General features: G+C 58.0%; 2 protein-coding genes across 2 annotated transcripts; both read right to left on the bottom strand.

Annotated features, from left to right (window-relative positions):
• Positions 1–7534: 7534 nt before the first annotated feature.
• Positions 7535–19219, bottom strand: Kcnk17 (potassium two pore domain channel subfamily K member 17). Its single transcript, XM_027943488.2, is given in 6 exon segments — positions 7535–7959; positions 7961–8049; positions 11339–11513; positions 11872–12032; positions 16875–16989; positions 18983–19219. Coding segments are annotated over 6 exon segments (1008 nt in total). The 3' UTR covers positions 7535–7728.
• A 1695-nt stretch (positions 19220–20914) lies between these two features.
• On the bottom strand, positions 20915–26495 carry Kcnk16 (potassium two pore domain channel subfamily K member 16). The gene is made up of 5 exons (XM_027943493.2): positions 26283–26495; positions 23341–23455; positions 22272–22438; positions 21384–21549; positions 20915–21138 (listed from the first exon to the last, which is right to left on the bottom strand). Exons 1-5 carry the CDS (start codon positions 26493–26495, stop codon positions 20915–20917), a joined length of 885 nt encoding a protein of 294 aa, XP_027799294.2.
• Between the last annotated feature and the right edge of the window lie 1480 nt (positions 26496–27975).

Raw genomic sequence — 27975 nt, 5'->3', positions numbered from 1 at the left:
CACCCATGGGATAACTTACCACTAGCCACACTAGGAATCCTTACCGCTTCTGGTGCTGAAGGGGCAAGGGACAGTGCCATTGCTAGCACCCAGCAAAAGCTGCTCTCCTGGGAAAAGGGCCACCTGGACAGACACAGTCCCTGGAATACTGTGGCTGTCAAAACCAGGGCCTGCAGGAAGAGCATGACAAATACGGTAGTCTCCTTGGGCCTGGGAGATCTGTCCTAAGCCCTCCAGCGGATCCTGAAACCACAGACAGTCGTGAAGTCTGTGTAAAGGCACTGCAATACTGCAACAGTCTGATAACTGAGATAGTACTAAATGACTAACGGGCAGGTAGCATATACAGTGTGGATATGCTTGACGACGGGATGACTCACATCCTGGGCAGGTGAGAGAGGGTGGTGAGAGATTTCATCATGCCACTAGGAATGGTGCACAATTTCAAAGTTATTATTTCTGGAAGGGGAAACCATAGACAAAGGGAGACAGTCGTACCCTAAATTCTTCCTGAAAGGAAAGTGACCACAACACTGGGAGCGACCAAGAGATCTTTATTGCAGCAGTGCAACAGAGGAGAAAAGAGAGAAAGAGGAGAGAGAGAGAGAGAGAGAGAGAGAGAGAGAGAGAGAGACAGAGAGAGAGCAAGAGAGGGAGACAGAGAGCAAGAGAGAGGGGTCTGGCAGGAGGGAGTTTTTATAGCCAAAATCTAACGGGGTCTCTGGATCTGCAAGTTGCCTTGTTGGTGCAAGGGGGGTTAAGTGTTCAGCCTTGTGTGTGGGGGGTTGAGTGTTCAGCCTTGAGCAGGGGGGCCAAGTGTTCAGCCTTGAGCGGGGGCTTGGGCGTTTGGGCTTGAAGCAAACAGGTGATAAAGAACCAGACAGAGGGTTTGAGTGGCCAGGTCACCCTGCAGCTAACTTTGTTTGGCATGCCCTGCAGACAGCTTACTCAGCCTGTCCTGCATCTAACATTCCTCCCTTTTTGTTTTTCTAAGTGACATGGGGGACGGTGTAAAGTCCTCTGGCTACTTCCTGCTTAATGGTGGGCAGCGTGGGACCTAGGAGGGAAAGTGGAGGGATGTTCGGGGGACAGGTCTGAGAACACCAGGGCAGCCAGAAATAACACTCAGTGGCTACAGACAACTACTTTGGTGGGGTAAAGTCCATGAAAGTTCCTTGAAGCCACAAGTTGTCGATGGCATCAAACCAGTCCTGGACGGAGGAGATTCTTGGTATCAGCCATTGGTCCTGTCGTAGGGACTCTAGGAAATATTGGAGGTGGCTTGGTTGAATCCAGTAATGTTAAGGGTGACAGCCCGATTGCAGCCAGTGGAAGGGCAATCGCCTTGACCCATAAACTGAGAGTGGGTGGTGTCATCCTGGTGCCATGTCGCTTGGATGTAGAAGCAGCATCTGTGGTTTGAGATAAAAACTTGAGAGAGATTAATGATTAGTAAAAGAAGAAGAGGGTTGGCGAGAAATTTTGAGTTTGGTGGGCATGGTGGAAGTCCAGGACTGGACATTTGGAACAAGTGCCTTTTTAAGGTGGGAGACATGGTACCAGGGGGAGTGTCTAAAAGCTTGGCCACCATTGGGGTAGTAAGTATGACTGTCTGGGGTCCCATCCATTGAGGTTCCAAGGACTGAGAATGCAGTTCCTGAAGTAAGACTGAGTCACCCAGTTGAAGAGGGTCCAATTCAGTTGGTGGTTGTGCGGGGATTGAGGCAATGAATGGAACAGGAAGGCACCGGTCTGCATGTTCCCTTAGGAGTTTGCATAGAAGTGTGAGATAGGGCAGGTAGGACACAAGGAGAGGAGGAGTGATTGGAAAGCTTTGGGTGGTTAAGAAAGGGCGCCCAGAGAGTAGCTCAAAGGGGCTAAGGCCTGAGGGGGCTCTAGGGGCTGCCTGAATTCAGGTGAGGACCAACGGCAGGAGATTGGGCCAGAAGAGCCTGAGTTCAATAGCAAGTTTAGTGAGATGATCCTTGAGAATGCCGTTAGGCCTCTCAACCTTACCCGAGGATGGGGTTGGTGGGGGATGTGGAGCCTCCAAGTGATGTTGAGGCCTTTGGAGTCTAGCTGAACAGCCTGAGAAGTGAGGGCGGGACTGTTGTCTGACTGGATGGAGGCAGGAAGTTCGAACCTGGGAATGATCTGCGGGATGAGGATGGAGGTGACAGTGTCAGCAGTTTCCCTGGAGGTAGGGAAGGCATCTATCCAACCTGGAAAAGCATCAGCCAAAGTAAGTACATAGCGAAGCTTTTTGTGCCTAGGCACATGAGTGAAGTTGATCTACCAGTCTTTGCCTGGCTGGTGGCTCCTCATCTGAGGTGTGGGGAGTGTAGGTTTGATGCTTCCTTGTGGGGATACTGTAGAGCAGACAGAATAAGCAGAGTGGACCTGCTGGAGAGTAGTTCTCATTCCTAGGAAGTGAAAGAGGGGTTGTGAAAACTGGAAAAAAGGGTTAGAGAGGGTTTTAGATGGGCACAGAGTCTCTGGAGCCAGAGGAGTTGGTCATGAGTCGTAGGTCTCCATCTTGGGCACCCAGGGCTGGTAGTCTTAAAGAAGTAGTTGATTGACTGACTGGTTGGTGAACCTATATATCTGATCTTGCAGGAAATGTGGTCCTATTAGTGTAGGCAATTTAACAGATGTGGTCCTATTAGTGGTCCTATTAGGAGAAGCATAAAGAGGACTAATAGGGGTCCTGTGAGGGGGAGGAGCCAAGGCCATACTTGACTGAACATTCCCCATGGAGACTGTTGGCTAGTTGCTGTCTCCTCTTTTCTAGCTGTTCTTGTCTTTTATTACTCCTAGGAATGACTGGGTTTTGGCTTAACTGTTTTTGGTAGGTGTTTAAGATCAAGCTGGTCAAAATTGACTTTGTTTCTATCTATTGTTAAGAGTCAGCCGAGTTCCCATAGTGGTCGCTCATGGGGGAACTTGAGAGCAGCTTCTCAGTTCTGCTAGTGCCATTTGCGATAGGATGGGTCCAGGTCTTGCTTGACCATGTGGCTTCCCTTGGAAGCATCAGGGATGTCTCCCTTCTCCAATGACCCTCCTACTCACAGCAAGTGCACTGATTGGCTTTTCATTCTCCAGTGGTCTCATTAATCTCCCTGATCAGGAGGTTATGTGGCCCAGAGTTGCAAAGCTCTTTAGAGAAGTTCCCTGTTCCCTGGATTTCAGACTGACGCAGAGGGCCAGAGCCAAATATTGGTTTTCTTGGCCATTTTAATTTTAAGTATTGACCTTAAACATCTAGCAAAGTCAGTCTAACCAGTCTTAAATGAAGAGTACTGGGCTTTAGCTGAAGTCTGGCTTACTTTGCAGTCACTCTGACATGTAGTGAGATGGGAGGCAGAGCCTGATCTCTGGTAAGGTGGGGTTCTTTATAAATCTTAGGTAAAGTGTTCTAGTATTGAAGCTGATCTTTCTTTTAAATATCATTTTATAAAGTTTACATATATCATTGCTTGATGTCACATGAATACTAGCTAAGATAATATGGTATTACATTTAAATTGAACCCAGTTTATAGAACTTTCTATTAATCTTATTGATATCAGGTCCAGTTATAGAAAATTAAATGATATAAATAAATCTCCAATATGTTATTTTTATAAGCCTAAAATTACCATGCAACCTTTTGGAGAACACCAGCTTGATATAATGTTTTTTAAAGCTTCTATCTTAAAGACTTACACTTCCTACACTTGTTCTCCTGACCCGCTCAGGCTGAATCAAACTGGAAGCCAAAGACCAGAGGAGTGTGGGTGACCGTCTGAGGGGTCGGCCCTGTCTCTCCTCTGTCCCACCCCAGGGACTCAGGGTTTCTGAGAAGGTCAGACAGTGGGTGGAGGGAGGGAGCCACAGAGAGCAAAACGAGAGAGCAGAGCTGACCGTTCCACACCCCTCGGAGCTCCACCACACCCTGGCGACCTGACCCCTAGAGCCTTGGCCGGTGGGCTGGTTGGGAGCTGCTCTCTCCAAGACACACTCTAACCCTCCCTTCCATGTTGCAGTCTGTCTCCTTGCCCCCCCTGAGCTTCCCTCCACCCCCAGCCTCACTTCCCGCCTCTCAAGTCCAGTGGAGGTCAAAGGGCAGGCGGGTCCAGAAGGACTAATTGGAGGAAGGGGTGCAAATGGGTTTCACAGACTGCCTAAAGAAAGGGAGTTGGAGGATGGTGCCAGGTGCCACCTATAATCCCAGCAACTCAGGAGGCTGAGGCAGGAGGATGGCAAGTTTGAGGCCAGCCTCAACAATTTAGCAAGACTCCGATTCACAATAAGAAATAAAAAGGGCTCAGTGGTAAGATCTCCTGGTTGAATCCCAGTATGGAAGGAAGGAAGGAAGGGAGGGAGGGAGGGAGGAAGGGAGGAGGGAAATTTGAGTCCAAGAAGAGAAAGGGAGGGGATCAAATATTTGTGATCCTTATTATATACTAGGTATAATATAGTTGCCTTCTCATCTGTTACCCACACCCCCACACTCATCAAAACAATCCTAGGTTGGTATCAGGATTTCCATTTTGCAGATGGAGAGCCTGAGGTTCAGAGAAGTTGTGCTACTTCTCTAACGTTGCACAGTAAGCTGGTGATAGTCAGGATACAGACTCCTATCTGCCTGAGTCCAGGCAAGAATCAGTGTAGTAAAAGTTGGTCTAAGAAGACGTAGGGGGCAGAGAGAGGATGTGGAGAGGCTGGAGTGTGGGCAGGGGCTGAGCAGTGAGCGTTCCTGCCCCAGGGCCAGCGGGGGCCGGGGCTCTTTGGTGGCTGTGGGAGGGGGTTGGCTTGTTTTTTGTTTTCCTACTTCTGGACACTGTGGAGGTGTCCAGCTCTGGTTGGACACTGGCCACTGGGCCCTGCGATGATATGGGTCCCCCACAGGTTGGACAAGGCAAGCGCTGGGATTCGGGGCAGAGAGAGAGGGACCGGCTGGAAGGCCCTGGAGGCTGCTGGTGGCTGTCTCCTTGGCCTCCAGGCACAATTTTTACTGGGGGAGAGTTTTGGCAGCAAAGGGCCCAGGAGGTTAGGAGATGCAGGACCCAGCCCTGGTTGGGGACAGACAGAGCAGGGAGGCCTGTGGGGGCAGAGGCCTGGGGGGCAGCACTGGGTGAGGCTGGGGCGGGTGGAGGTCAGTGGGCTACTTCAGGCAGTGCTGCCCGGGCCTGGAGCCCAGGGCGGGGTCCTGGTGAGGTAAGGGCCCAGGGGACGGGGACGTGTGGAGTCAGAGCAGAGCTGTTGTGTCTGACTTCGGAGTCTCTGGTTTCTGCAGAGGTTGATTGTCCTCTGGTCAGGCCCTGCCAGGAATGAAGACCCTTCCCCTGGCTGGGCCTTCAGCATGGGAGACCAGGAGGCAGAGGCCAGGGGCCTGGGGAAGTGCTGTCCCCAGATCCAGACCTGAAGTCTCACAGGTGAGCCAGCAGGTGCAGATGGGGAGTGGCTGGTCAGGGCCACACAGGGTGTCCAGGGAGCTCAGCGGCACGAGGTCCCACAGGGACCGGGGCCACCTTTGGTCCTAGCATCTTCCAAGATGTCCTCTTCCCCACCTGCAGATAGTGATGGCCGAGGCGTTCTTTCCCCAGCGTTGATGGGGAAGCAGCAGAGTGGTCCCCAGTTGGCGTGACACTGCCTGTGAGTGACTCAGCCTGTCCAGACCCCTCATCCTGGCCAGCGGCTGATGGGATCAGCCTGGGAGCCCCGGAGGGCAGGGCCCCATCCTGCAGCGTGAGCTCATCACCCCCCCCCCCACCCCAGGGGTCAGCAGGGCCGCCACGTCAGCAGGTCAGCAGCCCAGCAGCCCGCGCGGCATCCACGCTCTGCAGCCTCAGCTCGCTGACCAGACGGCGGGGACGGAGGGGGCCGCCGGCTCATGCTCAGTCATCCAGCCGGGGAGATCTGCGACTTGGACAGGGGCGCAGACCAGGATCCCCACCCCGGCCAGGCCCTGGGACAGTCCTCCTCCATCCCCGGCCTTCACCCAGGTCACCAAGGAGGGGACCTGTCTGTGTCACCTCTCCTGCTCTCCCTCCCTGGGCCCTGGGCGAGGCCTGGCTGTCCTCGGAGTCCTGCGGTCACAGTGTCTGTTCCTGCGTCTTTCCCAGGTCCCAGCCTCCCACCCCAGCCTGCTCTCTTCTCATTGAGGAATAAACATCTGCCAGGAATCTGCCAATGAGAGGCCTTCCCCGGGCCACCTCCCAGCACCCCAGGTGGGTTCCCTCTGGGCCAAGCTTTTTTTGGGTGATATTAGGGATTGAAACTAGGGGCCTCTACCACTGAGTTATGTTCCCAGCTCTTTTTATTTTTTATTTTGAGACACGGTCTTGCTAAGTTGCTGAGGCTGGCCTTAAAACTGAGGTCCTCCTGCCTCAGCCTCCCTAAAAACTAGGATCACAGGCATGTATTAGGTGCCTGGCTGGGGCCAGCACTTCTGAACACAAGGGCCGGGTGGGCACCAGGGCAGAGGGCTTGATGGGGGAAAGAGAGGATTTAGCCAAGGAGGCCAGGTCTAAGGGGAAAGAGGCCCTAGGACAGCAGAGGTGACCATAGTGTCAACCCAGGGTCCTGGCCTGTCCTTCTCTCCAAGTGTCGAGTTGGTGGGTCCTGTTGGTGGTGTTGGCGGGTCCTGTTGGTGGAGTCTGCTTGCCACATCTCCTTGCCACTTGCTGCATCTCCTCACCTACCTACCTCTGCCATCTGTCGGCCCTGGGAAGCGTGCCTGGGCCTGGCGTGGCCCTGTCTGGTCTTGGCCTCTTAGGGGCAGATCACGAGGTCCAAGCAGATGCAGTGAAGACCCTCATTACTGTCTTGGCCCAAAGGCTGCCCACCCAGGTCCAGGAGGGCCACGGGGCTGAGCGGTGCCCAGGAGGCTCCCTGCAGGAGGGGTCGGGGGGGTGGGGCAGAGTCACGGGTGGCCACTGCGGCCAGAACCCAGCTGCTCCAGGGGACCCTCAGGTGCTGGCTGGTGCTCGGGGTCCCTGGCTGGGTTGGGGGCCTGGGTGTGTGTCTGGGTGGTGGGGACGCGACCCCTCAGTGAGCCGGAATCTCAGGGGGAGGCGTCTGCAACCTCTTGCCCGCTGTGGCTGCAGCCTTCTGGGGTGGGGGCCGGGGAGGCAGGAGGGGCGCTCGGCTGGCCTCTGGCTTCTCCGTGCCAGGATCCAGCAGCTGAGCTGGGACTGGCCACCTGCTGGCTGCATCAGCCCTGGGAGTTATAGGCAGAGCCTTAGTGGACTTCAGGGGTGGCTTCTCCCCTTAGAGTCTCCAGTCTCAGATACGCTCTTTGTCCAGTGTGTGTTTCAGTTAGAATCAGTATGTGAGTGACAGAAAAACCCACATAGTGGTTTAAAATAAGACATTTATTTGTCTCTCACATAAATGAAGTCAAGTGGTGTTCATCCCAGGTTTATTATGATGGCTCTGTGGTCATCCAGGACCCAGGCTCCTTCTGTTACTGTGCCACCAATCTCAAACATGGCTTCTGTACTTCGTGGTACAATGTGGCTGCCTGAGCGCCAGCCACCAATATGAGCATTACAGTCAGCTAAAGGAAGGAAGTGGGGGAAGAGGGGCGTGCTCCATCTCCAGAGTCACACAGGATACCTCTCTGTTTGTCCTGTGGGGTGGAATTTAATCAGATCCCTGCACCTAGCTTCAAGGGAAGACTGAAAACATAGTCTTTCATCTGGATGGTCATAGGTCATGCTTAAAGTCAGAGGGTCTGGTTGCTTAGGAGGAAGACCCCACAGACACGGGAGTGTGATTAGCTGAACTCGCCACAGTGCGCAGCCTGCGTGGAGGGCTCGAGACGCTGTGTGATTCCCAGCTGAGGGGAGTGGGCCTGGGGCCCCCCGACTGGGCCCTGCCTGCAGCTTCCGGGCTTGAGGTCCGCCTTGGAGCAGTGGTGGTGGCAGGAACACGTCCCCCCTGGGGTCTCCAGCAGCGAGAGGATCAGTTTGATGATCAAGGCCAGCCACGCCATCCCAAAGAGGATCCAGAGGGACACTATGTTCTTGTACCACAGTGGGTATCTCCGGGAGGGGTCCATCCCTGGGGAGGGGCAAGGTCAGCGGCGGGGGCCTGGGGAAGTCAGGGCCACAGGCCCAGAGACGGGAGCCCGAGGCGTCCACGCGACAGTGCGGGGGCATCAGGCTGACCCGAGATTCCAGGCCTGTGGTCCCACCGAGGGTTCAGGAGCCTCCTGGGGTGGGCACCTGGAAGCTGACCTCCCTCTGTCTTCCCTAAGGACTCATCCAGGTCCTGTCCCTGCGCTTCTCAAGGTGTCCCCGGCCCCAGCAACCCGGAGACCTGGTTAGAAATGGGGCCACCCCTGCCCTTCCCGATCAGCAGCTCTGGGGTGGGCCCAGCAAGCTGTAGGTAGCGGTGGCCTCCAGGGGACTCCCTGGGCCCAGGGGACTCCCTTGTGCGAATCTCCATGTTTGGTTTCCCACTCTGGAGGCCCCGGGGTATGGAGCCGCCTCTGTCCTGGCCGCCGAGTGGCTTCCCTGTGACCCCGGGTGCTGACCTCTCTCCTGGCTTTCAGGATGAAGTCCTGGTCCTGGTCCCCAGGCCCCGCCCTCCTCTCCAGCACCCTCTGCTCTGTCACCGGGGCCTTTGCCTGGCTTCTGCGTCTGTCTTCCCTGGGCCTGAGGACTTGCCGACCCGCAGCCCGGCTCCTGGCGCCCTGCCCGTCCTGGAGTGTCCTGCCCAGGGAGCAGACTGGCCCCCGCCGTCCTCGCAGCCCACAGGCCTTTGCTGGGCCTGCTGCTTCCTGTCTGTGATGGCGACCGAGGAGCCCCTCACCGACCCATGGGGACCTGGGGCTCACGTGGCTGAGGCGCTCAGGACGGTGCCCGGGCAGGACAGGCGCTGACCTCGCTGGGTCAGCCGCTCTGCACTGGGTGGTGGCTGGCGGGGCAGGCGGGGTCACTGTGGACGTGGGTGACTCCCCTCCGCCTTCTGCTCCCTGGGTGTCCTCATCAGACGGCCACTCACAGGGTCACGGGGTGGGGCCTGCCCTCCGAGTCCCTCCGTGGCCTTCTCTGTCCTAGCTCCCGTCCACCCACCCCCTGCTGGCTCCAAGACAGACCCGGCTGGTCCCCACGGCGGGCACCTCTCTGGACCCGGCGTGGCACCGAGGCTGCAGCCCAGCGCTCCCGGCAGCGGGCAGAGCGGGATTGGATTAGGCTGATTGGGTTACGGGCTGATTCCGCTGCGGCCCCAAATGAGATCAGCTCCGGCCTCCCTCCGCCAGCTCTGCTCGGGCACCGGGGTGGGGGCACCCTCCTCCACCTTTATTTCATTTTTTTTTTTTTAGGTGCAGTCGTCACAGGAGACCTGGCAGCTGGCATGCGCTTAACCCAGTGCAGATGCGACGTTGGAGGCGGGTGCAGGGCTGGCTGTGAAGCCAAGGTCCTGTGGCTGCTGGCCCAGGGACAAGGGTCGACCCCAGCCCTGGAGGACGAGGAGAGCTGAGATTTGGGGAAGAGGAATGGAAGGTTCTGGGACACGCGTGGTGTGAGGTGCCGGGTGGGAGCCTAACTCGGTCTGCGCTGCCTTTCCTGCCCCAGGGCCGTCTCCCTGCCCTTCCCTGGGCTCCAGTGTCTCAGGCACCCAGGGAAGGTCTGCAGAGGAGGCGAAGAGGGCTCCCGCGTGGCCTGCGGCCCCAAGCATCGAGGGGCTGCAGGGTCAGCCAGGCTCGGTAGCGCATCTCTGGAGATGTGGAAGGGGCAGCTGCTCCTTGTCCCCGCCCCTGTTTCATGTGGCTGGAGAGCAGGGGAAGAGCACAGGGTTGGGAGGGGGAGACTGGACCACATCGAGGGCCCTTGCTGGCCTAGTTGTGGATTTGGGGACTTTATCCTAAGACTATGGGAAATATTGAATGTTTTCAGAAGAGTTGGGCAGGTGACATGATGTCACAAGAGCCAAGCAGACAAGGATCGAGGCTATACAACTCCATGGATGCTTGTGCAGTGCCCAGCCTGTGCAGTTGTACCCAATAGTCCTGCTTGGGCTATCGGAATGGCCGTGGACATAGAGAAGGGAAGACAGATTAAAGAACCTGCAAGGGCGCAGGTGTGGCCTTTGGAGCTCCTGGGCTCAGCTTTCCTCACGTGCGTCTTTCTACTCTGAAGGTAGAAGTGGGAATGTGACCCCGTTGGAAGAGACCTGCCCAGGGCTTCCTTCCCGGAGTCACAGCCCTGCTGCCAGGGTCGGGGAGACCACAAAGGGGCCGCATGAGGCCCCCAGCACTGTTTCCCTCTTCCTGGGGAAGGAAAAGATCAGGAAAGAGGATCTTGCACCCAGAGGCCAGAAGGCCCTGTTGGGGTCTTGGTGGCCACCTAGCCAGTCCCTCACTTTATAGACAGGGACACGGAGGCCCAGAGAGGGGTGTGTGAGGCCATCTGGAACAAGCATGATCTGTTTGGAGTCAAACAGATTAGAATTCATATCTCGCTGTGCATCCCAGGCAAATAGTTTGGCCTCTCTGAGCTTCAGCTTCCTCCTCAGTAAAGAGGGGGTGACGGCTGTCAGGGGGTTGCCTGGGAAAACCTCTCTTCAGTGTTCCAGGCTGGGTTCTGTCACTCCTCCTCCCTCCAGGGCCAGGGGTCTGGGAGGGTGCAGCTCCCCTGCCCCCAGGGCCAGCGTGCCCATGGCCTCTGCTCAGTAGGGACCTTGAACAGCAGCCCTCCTCCCTCCTGGAGGCTGGACCACGGAGAGCAGGGAGGGACGCCGAGGATCTCTGCTGCCATATCCCTCACTGCCACCGGCTGGACACGGCCTCTGCTTTATTTGGCAAGGCCAGGGCTTCTGGGGGCTGTCTCGCCCAGGTCCCCCCTGTCCTCGGGCGGTGCTGGCCCTCGGTGGCTGCTGATTGTTCTCCAGGCCAGGGGGTGGGGAGCTGGGGTTTGGGGAGCCTCCTGATGCCCCACTTGATTCCCGAGGGGGTCCCAGGGGCGCTGGGGTGGGCGAGGTGGGCTGCAGGGAGGGGGTCGGTCTGCGCTTCTCTGGAGGGGTCTCAGGACAGCAGAGGCCTGTGGACCAGAGGACGGCTCCATGCTGGGCGAGACGGGCAGGAGGCACCTGAGCCCTGCCTGCCCCAGGGAGCGGAGCAGCTCAGGAGGCTGAGGCAGGAGGCTCTCGAGTTCAAAGCCAGCCTCAGCAAAAGCGAGGCCCGAAGCAGCTCAGGGGGACCCTGTCTCTAAATACAATATGAAATAGGGCTGGGGACGTGGCTTGGTGGCCGAGTGCCCCTGGGCCTCCAGGCCACCCCCACCACTCATGGCCAGCCACCAGGCGGTGTGCAAGGCCGGGCCACCCGCCGTCCTGGGGGTCTCACCGATGACGTAGTCTCCGAAGCCCACGGTGCTCAGGGTGATGAAGGAGAAGTAGAAGCCCTCCAGGTAGCTCCAGCCCTCCATGTGGGAGAAGAGCAGCGGGGGCAGCAGCAGGAAGAGCAGGAGGCCCGACAGCAGCGCGCAGGAGCCCGCCAGCCAGCGGGCGGGGGCCGGGCCCTGGTGCACACAGCGCCCGCCTGTGGCCTCTGCCCGGGGCTGGGCCTCGGCCAGCGGATGCAGGGTCTGAGCTGGGAGCTGGCCCAGTGCTGCTCCCCCACTCGGCAGGGGCACCCAGAGCCCCCTCCCCGGGCTGTGCTCTCCAGGTTCCTAGCCGGGGGACACTCCTGGCACCGTGTCCTTCCCCGTCCCTGCCCCGCGATCACCAGACACCTGATTCTGGCCAGCGGCCCCCAGTCCCTCCACATCCCGGCCAGTGCCCTCTGGCCCCACCCCTCGCCACCAGGCACCCCGGTTCCCGCCGCAGCGCCCCATCCTGAAGGGACCCGTCCCCCAACCCCAGCAGCCCCTCCCTCACCTGCCAGGTGCCCCCCAGCCGCTGGACACAGCGGTGGACCCCCCGCTGCATGAGGTGGCCCAGGCGAGTGAGCACCACGAGGTTGAGCGGGATCCCCACCAGGGCGAAGAAGATGCAGAAGAGGCGGGCGGCCATGGTCTGGGGGCTCAGGTTGCCGTAGCCTGGGGCGAGAGGGCTGCCTCAGGAGAGTGTCCTGCCTGACCCTGCCCGGTCCCCACGGGCCTCACTCCATGCCCCTGCAGACGTGGGCAGCTGGGACTTGTTGGGGGCCCTAGACACCGTCTCCTCTGGGCACCCCAAACCACCCCTCGAGATCGCGGCTCTGTTGAACAGGAGGGAAGGATAGCTCCGGGGACCTTAGCAGGTGTGCAGGTCGCACCTGCCCGCGGGGAGTCTCCTCTGTCCTGCCTCTTGGGTTGGCAGGGAGAAGGCCCAGCCTGCAGCGGCTGCCCCTTGGGATCCTCTGCACACTCGAGCTGAGGCCGGCACATCCAGGCTGCGGCCCCTGTGGCCAGGCAGGGTGGGGCTACTTCAGCTGGCCGCCTTGCGCCTTGCTCTAGGCTCTGTCGCTGGGCTCACACTGTCCCTGGGCAGCACCTCTGCAGTCTGTGGCCCTGATCCCATGAGCATCCCCCTCCCCGTCTCTTCACGGCGTCGGACCTGTATGGGGGTCTGCCTGCTCCCCCACCTCTGCCTTCCTATCTGCTGCACACCACATCCCCTCTGGATCCGATTCCCAGGGGAACGGCTCCCTCCCCCGCCGTGGGACTGATGGACAGATGGTGGAACATGAGCTGTCCCCGGGGAGGTGGTAGTCGGGACCTCTGGTCTTGGAGATGAGTGGGGGGAGGCCAGGGAGCATCGTCCTGGACATTCCTCCTCCTTCTATCTCCACCCCCTCCCTTTTATTTGGTACCATGGATTGAACTCAGGGGCACTCAGCCACTGAGCCACGTCCCCAGCCCTATTTTGTATTTTATTTAGAGACAGGGTGTCATGGAGTTGCTTAGCACCTCGCTTTGGCTGAGGCTGGCTTTGAACTCACGATCCTCCTGCGTCAGCCTCCCGACTGCGTCAGCCTCCCGAGTTGCTGAGATTACAAGTGAGGCCACGGCTCCATCTTTCTTTTTAATTTTAATTAAAAAAAAATTTAAGAGATAGGCTCTTGTTATGTTGCCCAGGCTGACCTTGAACCCCTGGGCTCCAGCCATCCTCCTGCCTCAGCCTCCAGGTAACACACCACTGCAGTGCTCCCCTGTGCCCACTGCTGCCCCCTTCCCGAGGGGGTCCCCACCACCACAGTCTGGCTTTTATAAAGTGCCAACCCAACTCTCCTCACCCAGGCCACCACCGCCATCGTCCTCACGCCTGCTGGGGAACCTGCACACTCACCAGCTTGACTCTGAGAATCTGGGGCCTCACCCTCCCAGCTCTGGTCATACTCCTGCCCCAAACCCTCTGGTGACTCTGTGCCTTTGAACCTGATGCGCCCTCTCCCAAGGGCCCACTTCCCCCCTAGAGATGACCCTTCCTGACCCGAGTCCTCAGTGGTGGGCTCCTTGGCCACGAGCCCTCAAAAGTGCACATGGGGCCGGGCGCGGTGGCACACGCCTGTCATCCCAGCAGCTCAGAAGGCTGAGGCAGGAGGATGGCGAGTTCAAAGGCAGCCTCAGCAACTTAGTGAGGCCCTAAGCAACTCAGCACGACCCTGTCTCTAAATAAAATTCAAAATAGGGCTGGGGTGTTGCTCAGTGGTTAAGCTCCCCGGGTTCACTCCCCAGAACCCCCCCAAAATGCACAGATGGGGTTAGGGTTATCTTCCTGTTCTTAGCGACGGGCACAGACTTGATGCTAAGTGCTCACTGTGGCGAGTGGTGAGTGAGAAGCACCAGGTGGAATGAACAGATGGACGAGGAGTGAACAGGAGGGGAACTAAGTGAACGGAGGCCCCCCTCTGCCCCGCATCATTGCCTGACATTCCCCGGATGGGGCCAGCACAGCCACACACCCCCACCTGTACTGTGATGTTTTTTCCTGGTGCTGCGGATTGATCTGGAGTGCTCTCCACTGAGCTGCATCCTCAGCCCTTTCTAATACTATTTTTGTTTTGTGTTTAATTTTAAGTGGAGGTCTGGCCAAGTTGCCCAGGCCTCCTTGAACTTGCAATCCCCCTGTCTCCGCAGCGGAGTAGCTGGATTATTGGCGGGCACCACCACGCCCGAGGCCCTGTACCGTTGGACACCGCTGGTTCATGTCACCCTGCGTCACTGAGGGCCACTGGGACGGGCCACAGCACATGCCAACCCGGTGTGTGGGCTTTGCAGGGAGATCTGCCGCCTGGTTTGAATCCCGGTCCTGCCCCTGGTGGGCTGCGTGGTCTTGGGCAAGAGGCTCGACCTTCCTGTCTGTGTCCTCATCTGTAAGATGGGGAGGTCAACACCCAACAGCAGTGGGTGGAACAGGAGGCATGTTGTGCAGGGGACGTGAGCCCCCAGGAGTTCAGTGTCCCCCAGGTGCTGCGGGAATGACCGTGGTGTGGGCGCGTGTCCCGGGGCTGCCTCTGGTCTGAGGTCTGCAGAGGCCTCCTCTTGAGCCTCTACCCCTCTCGGCCTTCTGAGGGTCCCTCTCCTGAAAGGTGGGGTTCATTCTGCCAGCATCCAGGGAGGGGTCAGCCCCTGCTTCTGTCCCCCTCTGCCTCCTCCCCCGGGGCTGGTCTCTGGCCTTGGGGTTCTGTCACTCAGTTCTTAGCAAGGGCATGGTGGCACTTGAATTCTGCCAGTTCTGGGGGGCCCTGTAGTTTTCCAAGGCTGATTTTTAATGGACCCTTTTCCCCCTCACTTGGTCATCCCTCGGGTCAGAGCAATTGGTGGTGTCAATAGCCCCCACAAGACTGTTTAACCCTGGATGATTGCAGCTCCCCAAGAGCCACCTCCCATGTCAGCACACCTCTCGCCTGTCACCTCTCTCCCCTTTGAGGGCCTTAGCGGGCTCCTCTGCACTCTCTCTGAACTCAGCCTCACCTCCAACCCTCCTCAGCCACCTGGACCTCCTCAGTGTTCCCCAAACACAACAGCCACACTCTACCTCAGGGCCTTTGCACAGACAGAAGGCTCTTCCTCAGATACCTGCATAGCTTGCTTCCTCCTTTTGTTCATGTCTCCACATCAATGTCACTGAGGCAGTGAGTCCTTTGATGGCCTCACCATCTATAATGGTCCCCAGTCATTATAAGACCCCAAGTTTTAGGGCTTGGAGAGGATGGCCTCAGGGGCAGCCCACTGTCGTCCTCTCAGAATGCCTTCTCTCTCTCCGAGTGCCCCACGCCTCCTGTCTCTTTCTCTGTGTGAGTGTTCAGGGCCAGGGCTTCTGACCGCTCTGCTGATTCAGAAAGCCCGCCTTGTCCTGTGAACTCCGAGGACAGAAGCCCCTGGAAAGAGCCAGGCGGCCCCTCCCCCACCCCGCTGGGTGTCAGACCCCAGCTCTGCCTATGTGGCCTTGAGGAAGTTCTACCACTCCTCTGTGCCTCAGTTTCCCCATCTGTGAGATGAAAATAAGCCCTATCCTTGGAGGCTGCTCCATGGACAGAAGGAGCTCTTGAATGTCCAAGGTTTGGGCCCTTGCACAAGAGGACCTTGGGTGTATACCTTGGGTGTATAGTGTGTGTGTGTGTAAGGGGGCTCCCCTCCTCTGCCCTCCTCACCCCCAGAGAGGGTGAGTGCCTCAGGGAAGAGCTGAGCGGAGAAGAAGGGGTAGGAGTGTTCCAGGTTGGGAGGGGCAGAGCCGGGCAGGCTGGGTCATGGGCCTGGGGCGCCCACACGTCTGGTCATGGGGACTCCTGGTGCCCAGAGGCCTCTCCTGCCCTCCAAGGGCCCTGCTGCTCCCGAACTACTCAGGTCAGGCTGCTCCAGAGCATCTTTGCTGAGACTCCTTACGGGGCAGCGTTTGCTGAGTGCCCACCGCAGGCTGGGCCTTGTACTAAGCCCCGGGAATGTAGAGATGAGCCAACGCCCTCCTGACTGTCCTTCAAGGGTCGGGGTCCGTGGAGTCTGGGGGGCCTCTGGGGCAGGCTCATGGGAAGGACTGCCCCAGTTCCTGAGTAGCCCTGCTACCCCCTTGCAAGAAGTGTGGGCTTATTTAAAGCTAGATGGAGAGTCCTCTGGGTGTCTTGCCCTGTCCACTCTAGGGAGGACAGAGGGGGATGCTGGTGGTGGAGAGATTCCTGGTCCACCCAGAGCAGGGGCAGGAGCCCAAGTCACTGGTGGTGCCAGTCTGCCACCTAGTGGTCAGTCCAGTATCATGCAGGGGCTGGGGCTGGTCCCCAGGGCAGAGGGCGCTAGGCAACAGCATCCCATTATCTCTTGGGTTTCAGAGTGGCCAGGGCCTAGGGCTTCTCTTCTTCACACCATGACCCCAAGGTGCCCTCTGGGACAAGTTCCACCTCAGTGACTCTGCAGGCAGGGCCGGCCCCAGTGGAGGAAAGGGGCTGGGGAGGATGGTGATGGGGACCAGGGCTGAGCCAGAGAGCTCAGGAGAAGGCCCTGGGAAGGGAGAGCTCCCCTCTGCAGGCAGGAGGACAGGTGGCCATGGCAGGGCTCAGGGCAGGGGCCTCAAGTCTCTTTCACAGGGTCTCTGCTCCAGTGCACCCCTGGGGCTGTGTTGGGTGGGCTAACTGGGGGCCGGACACTCCTGGTGCCCAGAGGCCTCTCCTGCCCTGTCAGGAGACGCTCTGATCCCTGGAAGGCCGAAAGGGGAGAAAGTCCCGTAGGAACGCGTTTCTCAAACTTGAACATCCCCCACAATCCCCTGGGGACCTGGATGAAATGCAGAAAGGGGTCAGTGGGTCATGGTGATGCTCGAGGCTCTTCTGCTCCTGAGGAAGAGGAACCCACTGCACTTGGAGGGGTGAAGCACTAGTAACCCTTCCAAAAGGCAACTGGCCCCCCTGCCCTCCAGGGAAGGCCGCCCTCCCCAGCCCAGCCACCCTGGCCCCAGGCTGCCCTTACCGATGGTGGTGACGGTGGACACAGAGAAGAAGAAGGAGCCCATGAGCTCCCAGCGCCCCATGCTGGTGGTGTTGCTCAGGAGGTGGGCCCCGTCTTTGTACGACTGGATGATGTCCTGGGGGAGAGGCTGCAGTGACCAACAGGCTCTGCGGGGAGACTGGGTCCCTGCACCCCCAAATACACAGCTCTCTAAGGCACAGTCCTCACAGTCACTCTTCCGTCCCAGCCTGGCCAGGGCAAGGCGCCTTGATCCCTCCGGTCAACCTGGGGGTCCCCAGAGGCAGGGACCATGGAGGTGGCTCCTTTACTCTCTTTGTCCCCATCCCAGGTCAGGGTGGGGTGGGGTACCTCTCCACCTGGTGGACAACCATCCACCTACTCTCTGCTGCCCCCTTCCTGCAGGAAGCACGCGGCCAGGAGAAACGTGGTGCTTTTAGGGGCCAGAGGATGAGAGACAGGACCTCAGCCCTCACTGGACAGAGACGTACTGAATGAACTCGTGCAACCGGTGACCGTTTGGGCATTAAGGAGGCAGTGTCCAGGATCCTGGGCAAGTTACCAAACTCCTCTAAGCCTCAGTTTTCTTGTTTGTAAAATGGAAATACTCATAGTACCTACTTCCTAGTAGTTGTGTAGGGGTTAAATTAAGTTTTTCTCTCTATATTTAGTTTGATACTGGGATTGAACCCAGGGGTGTTTTACCACTGAGCTACCTCCTCAGTCTTCCTCTTCTATTTATTTATTTATTTATTTTTGGACAGGGTCTTGCTAAGTTGCTTAAGGCCTAAGTTGCTAAGGCTGGCCTTGAACTTATGATCCTCTTGCCTCAGCCTCCCTAGTTGCTGGGATGATAGGCACACACCACTTTGCCCAGCTTAAATGAGGTCTCATATTTGAGGACTAAAAACAGTACATGGTGTGTGGGAAATTTAATGGTTGCCATCATCACACTAATAAGAATATTTTGCTGTAAGAATTCAGAGAAAAAAGGTGTTCATTCTGGTGAAGGCAGGGACAGATGGCTTCAAGGTGAGGTGGGCTGTCCCTTGAGGGTCAGGTAGGATTGCTCTGCGTGGAAGGATATTTAGGAGAGACAGGAGGGGCAGAGGCTGGGAGGCTATCTGAGGCCTAGAGTGGGGAATTGAGAGTCAGTTGGGGGCTCAGGATGTTAATGCAGCCACCAAATGAGCAGCTGCCAGCCTGATGCCCAGAAGAAATTTCCATATATCTGGGATGCCCCTGCCTCCCCGGCCTCACGGGGGCCCCATCCTCTGGCCTCTGTTCCTTCCGCCCACGACTTCCACTTTGGCCCTTCCGGCATCAGCGGCCAGGGTGTCCTCAGCCCTTGGTATCTACAGACTCTGAATGAAGCGAGCTCCGCTCTGCGTCCACGCTACTTCTCCAACCGGATCTACCCACTTCCAGCCCTCCTCTCCGTTGCCCTTGCCCTAGACAAGCATATCTTGGCCACCCACCCTCTGGGACAAACTTGTCCTGCCCCCCTTTCCCCCAAGTGCCGAGGATCGTGCCCTCAGTCCTGCTCACCCTTGGACCCAGGCCAGAGCCCCCTAGGATCCTCGCCCTAGTTCGCATATTTGCACCCAGGTTCTCTCTTTGGAGGAGGCAAGGTGTGTCCTTTCATTCTTCACCTATGGTGGCACTGGGACACAGGGCCGCGCACCTGGGTGCCGCCCGCTAGCCTGCCACCCACAGACCAAACGCTCCCAGTCTCCGGACCGGATCTGGACGGCCTTGGTGGCTTTGTGACCCAGGGAAGTGTGCCCTCTGTAGTGCTCATTCCCAAATTCGGATGCGGCGCGCCAAGCTTGCGTCTCCCCACAGGGTCAGTCACGCTCTCTCGCCCCCTAAAGGAGGACGCGGAGCACCGCGCTGGCGATCCTCTAGCCAGAGCCCAACCCTCCGGCTCCCCACGCCCAGACGCGCGCCCCTGTGGGGCCCCTGTGCAGCAGCTCCGCCGCTCTTCGGGATATACGCTCTCGGGGTTTCCTTTCCCGGGCCGGAGCGGACCCTCCCATCCCAGGCCGGTGCACCCCTCGCTCCCCGATCCCTCCCCAGACGCGCCTGGAGCGACCCCGCTCGCCCCTGACCCGGATCAGCAGGTCCAGCGCGTGGCTATCCAGACACGTGAAGTTCTGCAACAGCTCCCACTTGTCGCGCTGGAAGTTGCGACTAGAGTCCTCAGCCGCGCGACCCTCCAGCGCCCAGAACACGCCGGTGCCCAGCGCCAGGTAAGCCAGGTAGGCGAACAGCAGGAACAAAGTGCCCGGCACCACGCAGCCCCGACCCCTGCCCTTGTGCGCCGCTGGAGCTCCCGGTGGGTGCATGGCGGGAGAGGACAGGGGCTGGAGCTGTGGACAGGAACTGAGGTGGAAAGGAAGGGCCAGGAGCCTGGCCGGCCCCTTCTCTAAAACAGTCGCCAATGGCCGGTTTCCCCTTGGGAAGAGGAGTGCAGGGGGGTGGGACGGCCCTGCCCCACCCCCAGGATCCGATCCCAGGGACAATAAGAGGCTGAGTCCCAGGTATCTGGCTGCACTTCAAAAATCTGTGAAGTGCCCATTTCCAGGTTAGGGAAAAGGAGATGCCACTGGGTGACCACAGGCCCTGGGAGGGAAGGGGTCCAGAGCCCCCCAGCATTTCCTGCGGCAAATAGTGGGAGGGACTACTGGAAACGGCTCTAGGGGAAGAGAAAGCAGAAGCCACGTTTATTGTCTCAGGGCTCCTGCCTAAGTCCACGGACCCTGGGACCATCTTCAAGCACTGGCTGCTTCTCAGCTTCTCCCTGAATCTTCTGTCCCATCCTGTGTACTTAAAAGAAGAGGGACTCCAACTGACTGCCACTGGGCTGTGAGCTTGGAGGCAAGAGGACCTTAACCAGGTCCTGCCTTCTTTCCCCCCAAGTCCCTCCTCCACCCAGAAAGCAGGAAGGGCCCAGGGAGGGTAAAGAGTCCGTGGGTGGGGGTCTTCAGTTTCCACCCTCTCTTGGATGTCACTGGTCCCAGGGTGTAAGCTGCGGTCCTCTGCTGCTGCGATCCTTCCCTGGGTCTCTGGCCAGGAGCTTCCTCTCCTCCACAGCTTGGCCTCTGTGGTCCCATGAGACCCCGCCGCTTAGGGGTCTGCTTGCTGTTGGGGTGATGGAAGAAGTACCGGTTGGAGTCTATGGTCTTTGGTGAGATTGGCCATTGGTGGACTGGCCCAAATCTGTCTCCTTCTGGGCTGCAGCGATGTTGCAATTCAGCCGGAGAAAGGCCAGGCCCCCAGCGCATGGTCCCACGGGAGGTCAGGTCTCCATGGAGTGCCTTTTCTGGAAGGCTCCTGGGACCCGCTGGCCCTCTAGCTTCTCAGGGGGTTCTTGGAAAGGCTTTTAAGAAGACAGGGGACCAGAGGGGTCATCAGGTCAAGGGCGTACCCTGGAGGTCAGGGGAGGTCATGACCAGCAAAATGGTGGGACACCCTCTTCAAAGGGTCTGGCAAGCTTTGGGAGGCAGCTGCGAGCTTCCTGTTTGCACTAAGATGGTTCCAGCGTGTTCCCCCACCCAAGACGGCCATTCTCATGGACTCACCCTCCCTGGGTCTGCTCCCACGGGACATTTTGGACACTGTGTTGGGCTGCCTGTCCAGTTGTCTGTCCTGCTAGACAGACTAAAGGCACAGGTGAGGGCAAGAATGTTCACAGTTGTACTTCAGAGCCTAGCACATAGTGGGGGCTTGGCAAATAGACCTTGTGCACCCATCCGGTGAGGCCCAAGTCAAGTTACCCTCTGTCTCCTGTCCGTCTAAGGACCCTGGGGTGGGGCATGTGGGGAGGTCATTGAAGATCTGGCCACAGTGAATGTGTTTGAGTTTTCCAGGTCACCTCTGGTACTTTTTGGACATATGTTTCCTTGTCTTCCTGGAGAGCTCTGGGCCCACCCTGGCTGGGACAGGTGTGGGGTTGGGAGAGGAAGAGGAGGGAAGGATCTCAAGAGGGCAGATGGCATGGGCTGGGAGGCTGGGAGGGACTGCTGGGCCACTAGGGGACCTCATGCAGAGATGGGCATCTTCTGAGGTCTGGGGAGCCCTTGAGGGTCAGGGGCTGTCCGGTCCTTGAGGTTGAGGCCCCTGCCGTTGAGCCAGAGCTGGGAGCACCTGTGTAGAAGCAAGGGGCCCAGGGAGAGGACCAGGGCCAGCCATGCTAGGCCCAGGAGGATCCAGATGGCTGCCAGGCTCCGGTACACCGAGATGTAGCGCTTGCTAGGGTCTGTGCCTGCAGGGAAGGGGACAGCAGGTGTCTGAGGGCACAGCCACCCCCAGGCTCCACCCAGGGATTCCCCACCAAGTAGGAGGCACTCTTGTCTTCCTCATAACAAGGATCAGCAGGAAGTCCCTGGAGAAACATGATGGGTCCCAGACCAGGGACTTCTGAGGACTGGAAATACCCTTAGCTGATAACTCCCATCTCCTGGATCCCAGCGGGTCCCCCATCCTGAGATCTGTGACTCTCATTCTCACCGACAACGTAGTCCCCAAAGCCGATGGTGCTCAGGGTGATGAAGGCAAAGTAGAAGCCCTCGCCGAAGCTCCAGCCCTCCACTCGGCTGAAGGCCATGGGCGGGAAGATGAGAACCACCAGTGTCCCCAGGATCAGGAACAGAGCCAGGCCCAGGACCTGCAGGAGCTGGGGAGAGGGAGTCTGGCCCTGAGTCCACCTGGAAGACTTCAGGGTTGCATGGGGTTGTGGGAAGGCCTGGTCACAGTTAGTCCCCTGCAGACCTTGGGAGGGGGCTGTGTCTGGGGGTGTGCCATCTTGCCCAGGCCAGGGAAGGCTGGGCAGAGGAGGTGGGAGAGCGGGTCAAGGAGGGATCTGAAGACCCCGTCAGGCATGAGGACCACAGGCAAACAGGCTTCCCGGGAACTCTCATCTGGGATGGGACTGTCACCAAACTGTCCCAGATCCCTCTGCACTCTTGCTCTCCAAGGGGTGCACTCTGGAGGCATGCGGGTGGCCTAGAGCGTCCTTTGACCCCATGAAAAGTTGGTGGAGCTCTGTGATGACCACAGAGGTTCCCCATCAAAGAAGGACTATTGGCCAGCTGTCAGCTCACTTCAGAGAAGCCTGGCTGGTGGGCACACCCCGTGCTGCTGGAGATGTGAAGCCCAGCCCCTCAGCCACTCTGCGGTCAACTCCAGGGCCCTCCGCAACCCCCACACACTGTGGAGCTGCCAGAGGCCACACCTTTGTCCAGCTGTAATCAGAATTCAGCTTTTCCCTCTGCCCGGTCCTGCAGCTGCCCCTTCTCTCCCACAGGTGTGTGTCCCTGCTGCCCTGCACACCAAGGCCTCTCTCAGTGTCCACCACTTACCTTTCACAGCGGGGCTGGAGGGGAGGAGGGACTGTACCTGGGAGCGCCTGGGCTGGTCCTCCCACCTCTCCAGGGTGGCCAGGTGGGCACGCAGCCCCGTGCCCAGGTGGTTGAGGAAGACCACGTTGAGTGGGATGCCCACCAGGGCGTAGAAGACACAGAAGACCTGGCCAGCCTCTGTGCTGGGGGACAGGTTCCCATATCCTGCCAGAGAGAGGGAGGGCGCAGCTATGGAAGAGAGTTAGCACAGCGCCTGGGTCTTTCTGTCACTGCTGGGCCAGAAGCTCCCCTGTTCCCATGAGCCTCGTCCATCCCACCCTCCAGAATGGATGACCTTTATTTACAGAAATCCGGTTTGTCTTTGACAGCCCATCTCCAACGACACTGCTTCTGCCAAGCCCTCCTGTCACTCTCCTCTGACTGCACATGGCATCCTGTGGTGTTTCGTGTCATTTCTAATGATTTGTGCTGCCTTGTACTGTACTTATCCTTCATTATGGGATGGAGGACCAAGCCTGGATCCAATCCAAGTTTGTGCCCCCCCATCACCTTCCTTGGAATGTTGAGGCCGGTGGACTTAATGGAATGGATGGGGAGACCTGGGATAGGAGGGCCTGGGGGTTCCTGGAGTTGGGGCCATGTGGGTTTTTGGTGGAGTGGTATGGTAGACGCTGTCAGTGCCTTGGGACACCCAGGATGTCAACTGTGCTTTGGTGGACAGTTCCTTGACCTCCCAGCTCAAGTTCTTGCATCTCTGCCTGAGGGACTTCTCTGGCCCCAGGTGTGTGCAGGGTCCAGGGCTGGGGCAGAATGCTGGAGGTTAACACACTAGGAGAGGCTTTCTGTCAGCTGGGCCCGAGTGACCAGTCCCTGGCAGGCCTGTTCTGAGGACGGCTCTCCCTAGCCTCTCAGCAGGTCCCAAGCGGGAGGTGAGCTCAGCCGCCCCAACCAGCAACCCTCTGACTTCCTCTTTCTCCACTTCCCTGCCTGGGCTTCCTGAATCGTCTCCCGGGTAACCACATCCTCTTCTCAGCATCTGCTTTTGGGGATCCCAGACTGAGACAGGGGCCTGGGCCGGGGAGCCCTGCTGCCCCACAACCCTTTACCTATGGTGGTGACCACTGTGCCTGCGAAGAAGAAACTGCTGCCGAAGTCCCAGTTGCTGGGGTTGGTGGAGTTGCCTTTGGGGTTCACGCCTTTCACCCAGGCTTCCATGATGACCTGTGGGGAGAGCGTGGGTGGTCACTGTGCACCTGTGGTCTCCAGGCTCTCCGCAGGGTGCTTCCCCATTGTCGCGTTTAATGATGTCCTTAGATGGCGTTGTTCCGACTTCACAGAAAAGGGAAGGTAGGCTCAGAGTGGCTGCGATGCCCAAGGTCGCTGGACCCCAAGTCCGTGTGCTTAAGGACGGGTTCAGGTGGGTGTTTCTGGAAGGATTTGCTGGGGACCACAAGAAAGCCCTAGGGCTTTGGGGCGGGGTGGGACAGAGACCTCTGCTCTCTGAGCTTCCAGGGGAGCTGGTGGCTTTGCTCTGGTGGCCCTCTGGTGACGCAGAGATTCCACCAGAGGCCTGCAGGAAGGTGCTGTGTGGTGCGTCGTCTGCGTAGGTACTGCATGTCGCACGTGTGTACATGTTGTGTGTGTGTGTGGTTTCTAGAACCAAAACTAGACCTAGCTCCAGCTAAGCTCCTCCACCCCTGGCCAGTCCTCTTGGAGAAAGGGGAGAGCGCCCTCCTCCCCTGCCCCCAGCCCCTGTGAATCGTCCCAGGGCAGCTCAGCCTTGACGCCAGGTAGAGTCCCCGGGTCAGGGTGGGGCCACTGTGGAGGAGCGTGGGAGCTCTGGCCTCTCGTTCCTGTGGGAACCACTTCCCACTGGCTGGGTGGACATGCTTGGGCCAGGGTGGGGTGTCCCTGGTGGGCTGGGCCAGTGTGGACGTCCTCAGCAGCAGGCGGTCTGCTTCTTCTCATTTTGGCAGGAGCTGGCCACTGAAGATGTGGACTTTGGCTTCCCTCTCTTTCCCACATGCCCAGAGAGGCCAGGGCCAGACATTCCTGGACACAGCCCCTCCCCAGAGACCCGAACCCCTGCAGGCAGCACTTGCCCTAGTCCTGGGTCGTCCCCTCTGCAACCCAGGGCCCTCTACACCCCCGAGGAGGGCCCTGACCTCCCTGAGGGTACTGAGTAGTGTGGGTGGGAGGCATTTTCTTCTCTAAGAATCCACAGGTGATGGAGAGAGAGGCAGATTCACTAATTCTGGGATCAGGGAAGGCTTGTTCCTTAATATATATATATATATATTTTATTATTTTTTTTCCTTTCTTTTCATGGTACTATGGATGGAATCCAGAGGTGCTCTTCCATGAAGCTATATTCCTAGCCCTTTTTAAAAACTTTTTGTTTGGAGACCGGATCTCACTGTTGCCCAGGCTGACCTCAAACTCTGGATCCTCCTGCTTCAGTCTCCTGAGTAGCTGGGATCACAGGTGTGCACCCCATGCCTGGAGTCACTTTTTAATACTGCAGTAAATTCTGTCCCTGGCGTGTGGCAGAGTTCAGCAGTGACTCCTGTTCTCCCAGAATCTTACCCCTGCATTCTCCTTCCCTGCTCAACTTCCTCTGGTAAGGATCTCTCCCAAGGCTCAGGACTGTCATGGACAGTGATGTCCTATCTTCCCTGGGGAGGCCCTGGGGGCTAAACGGTGGTACCCTGTCCAGCTGCAGTCAGACCTAGGGCCTTCCTCCTTATTTACAGAGGTAGTCAGAGCCCAGCCACCCATCCCACCCTCTGCCCAGCTCCTGGGCTCACTCTGGGCTGAGAGAGGAGGAGGTTTCTGGGTCTCCAGGGCTCTGCCTTGTGCCCTGGGTATTGGGAACCTCCGAACCTTCCTGTCCTCTGATGTGGGCCTCCTGGAAGAGCTGGGATAGGTGTCTCGCAGCTCCACCAAGTTTTCCCAGGCTGTGAATCCTCTTGTAGGCCAGCCGTCCTCAGTCCTGAGGGAGGCCTCAGCATCACCAGATACTGCTTAACACCACCTGCGGCCCCACCCGGAGCACCTGCAGGTCTGGGCAGCATTTCTCACACACTCCCAGGCGCTGCTGCTGCTGCTGGTCCAGGGACTGCACTTTGAGAACTACGGCTCTGGGCTAAAGGACAAGGGCCCCTCTCCGAGTCTGAATGAGAGCTCTGTGTCTACCAGTATCTGCAGCCTGGGTCAGCACGCGCCACCTCTCTGCGCCTCAGTCACCACACTATGAGCTTGAGACAGTGATAGTAGCAGCAATGACAAGAGGCCAGCTCTGGGGGTGGTGGATTGTGATTGGACCCAGCCCTGCTCCTCCCACTCCAGACATATTGTAAATGCTCAATAAATGTCTGTGATCATTTGATGACGCTGCACCTGGTCTGTTCTTTGCAGTAGGAGTGGCCACCCCCTGCACCTCCTGCTCTCAAAGCTTTCACCCACAACACCTGCTTTTGCCGTTTCTGGGAGAGGGTGGCAGAAGGGGCCCCAGGCAGGGGGTGGCCCCCTCGGCACCAGAGAGAGCCCTCGTGGGCACAGCACTGGCAGAGCTCAGCCACCCTGGCCACTGCCTGCCAAGCCCAGCTCCCAGGAAAGGAGTCTGGGGAAGGTCAGATGGTTATCTGTGTCTCCTCCCAGGGACCTGAGCCGGGAGGGGGTGGGGGAAGTGTGGAAATGAGGGAGAAGAAGACTTGATGACACTAACACTCAGTTCCTATTTGTGCAGCAGGTGGCGGCTGAGAGAGTGCTTTTAACCTGCTGTCAAATGCCTGCAGAACAGATCTGCCGCTTCTTGTCACCCTATAGGTGAGGATATTTGGGTTCAGAGATGTTAAATGACTCTCTCAAGGTCACACAGGAATCCTGTTTCAGATCTGGGACCACAATCCAGGACCAGATCCGACCTCTGATGTTCCCCTCACTCTCTGCTTCCAAATGGGACATGATCCCCTGGGTGACTGCCCTGGACCTGCCACAGGGGACCGTTCTGCCCACCCCTAGGCCTCCTTCCCCCCATCCCCCTCACCTGCACAAACTGCTCCAGGGCCCTCTGGTCCAGGCAGGTGTAGTTCTCCAGGAAGCGCAGCTTCTCAACCTGGAACTGGTCCCTGGACTGAGCTTCCGCCTGCTTCTCCAGCAGCTGGAAGACAGTGGCACCCAGCAGAAGGTAGCAGACGTAGGCCAGCAGCAGGGGCAGCACCCGGCCGCCCCAGCAGCTGGCCAGCCTAGCGCAGGGCATGGCGTGGCCAGGACCCCACCAGGACCGCGGGGCTGGCTCCAGTCAGAGACGCGGGAAGCAGGCGAGGAGTGAGCACCGGGGACCTGCACCAGGGACCTGCGCGGGCTCCCGCCCCTCCGCCCTCCCCCGGGCACAGGTGTCCGCAGGCGGGAGTCGTGTTTGAACAGAGCGCTCAGTGCAAACAGGCCCGCAGCCCCCGCCCGTCGCTCTCCAGGGACAGCAGCACGTCCGCGGGGTGGACCCCTCAGAGAGACCTACCGGTTCTCCTGGGGTCCTCGAGGCTCGCCCTCCGCCTCCGCGTGGATGGGTGCTTCTGGGCTGGACCTGATTGGCGTGTCCCCCCTGGCCAGGCCCGGTGGGCTCTCCCAGCAGCTTCATCCCTCAGGAAGGCCCCCAGCACCCAAGGCTAGGAGCTGGGGGACACCAGAATGGGTGTGGGCTGACCTTCCACTCGGTTGCCTTGGCTCCAAAATGGGGTTAAGGAGTATTGACCTGCTATTGGGGGAGCCCCAGGAAGAGCGAACTGGGTGACAAATCAGGACCAAGTGAATAGGCAAAGGACAGCCTCGCTGGAGAGCAGTCCCCGTGTTGGGGCTGCTAATGACCTGGTGGTACTGGCTCCGTCCTTTGGCTTTATCACCTTTGCTGACAATTTGTCTTGCTTGGGACCCTCAAGCAGGCCACCTGCAGAGCACATGGTGCTGGTGGGACCTGAGGGTGAACAAAAACGAATCTAAAAGTACATCCCAGCCCTGGGGCGCTACCGCAGCTCTCTGCAGGGGTGGGATGGAGCTGCTTGCTGTCCATGCTTTATCTTCTCTGCTCCTGTGTATGTGACAGCTGGATGGAGATCTCATTCACACACTGTACCATTCGCCCATGTAGAGTACACAGCACAGTGGTTTGCAGTTTAGTCACAGAGTTGTGCAACCATCTCTACAACCGACCTTTTATGACCTCAAAGAGAAACTCCCCCCACTCTTTAGCTGTGACCCCTTGAGTGCCCATGTCTGACACCTCGGCCTCTGGCAACCACTAATCTGCAGTCTTTATGCGTTTCTCTATTTTGGACATTTCATATAAATGGAATCATATATTACAAGGCACTTTGTGTCTGTCTTCTTTCACTGTATATGTTTTGAAGGTTCATTCACATTGTATATGTATCAATATTTCCTTCCTCTTCATAGCTGAGCAATATTTCACAGTATGGATATACCATATTTTGGTTCTCCATTGGATATCCTGTAGATGGATATTTGTGTAGTTCTTACTTTCTACTACTATAAGTAATGCTGATGTGAACATTTGCATATGAGTTTTTATGTGGACACATGCTTTTATTTCTCTCAGGTATATGTCTAGAAGTAAGGGTCACTCTGTGTTGATTTTTTTCATATTTTTTAATTTTTTCTAATTAGTTATACATGAAAATAGAATGCATTTGACACATACATAAATAAATGGAGTTTAACTTCTC

The sequence above is a fragment of the Marmota flaviventris genome, chromosome 6 (assembly GCF_047511675.1).
Source record: "Marmota flaviventris isolate mMarFla1 chromosome 6, mMarFla1.hap1, whole genome shotgun sequence".
NCBI classification, from domain to species: domain Eukaryota; kingdom Metazoa; phylum Chordata; class Mammalia; order Rodentia; family Sciuridae; genus Marmota; species Marmota flaviventris.
Note: the sequence above shows the minus strand (reverse complement) of the source record. Positions and strands in the feature narration are given on the sequence as shown.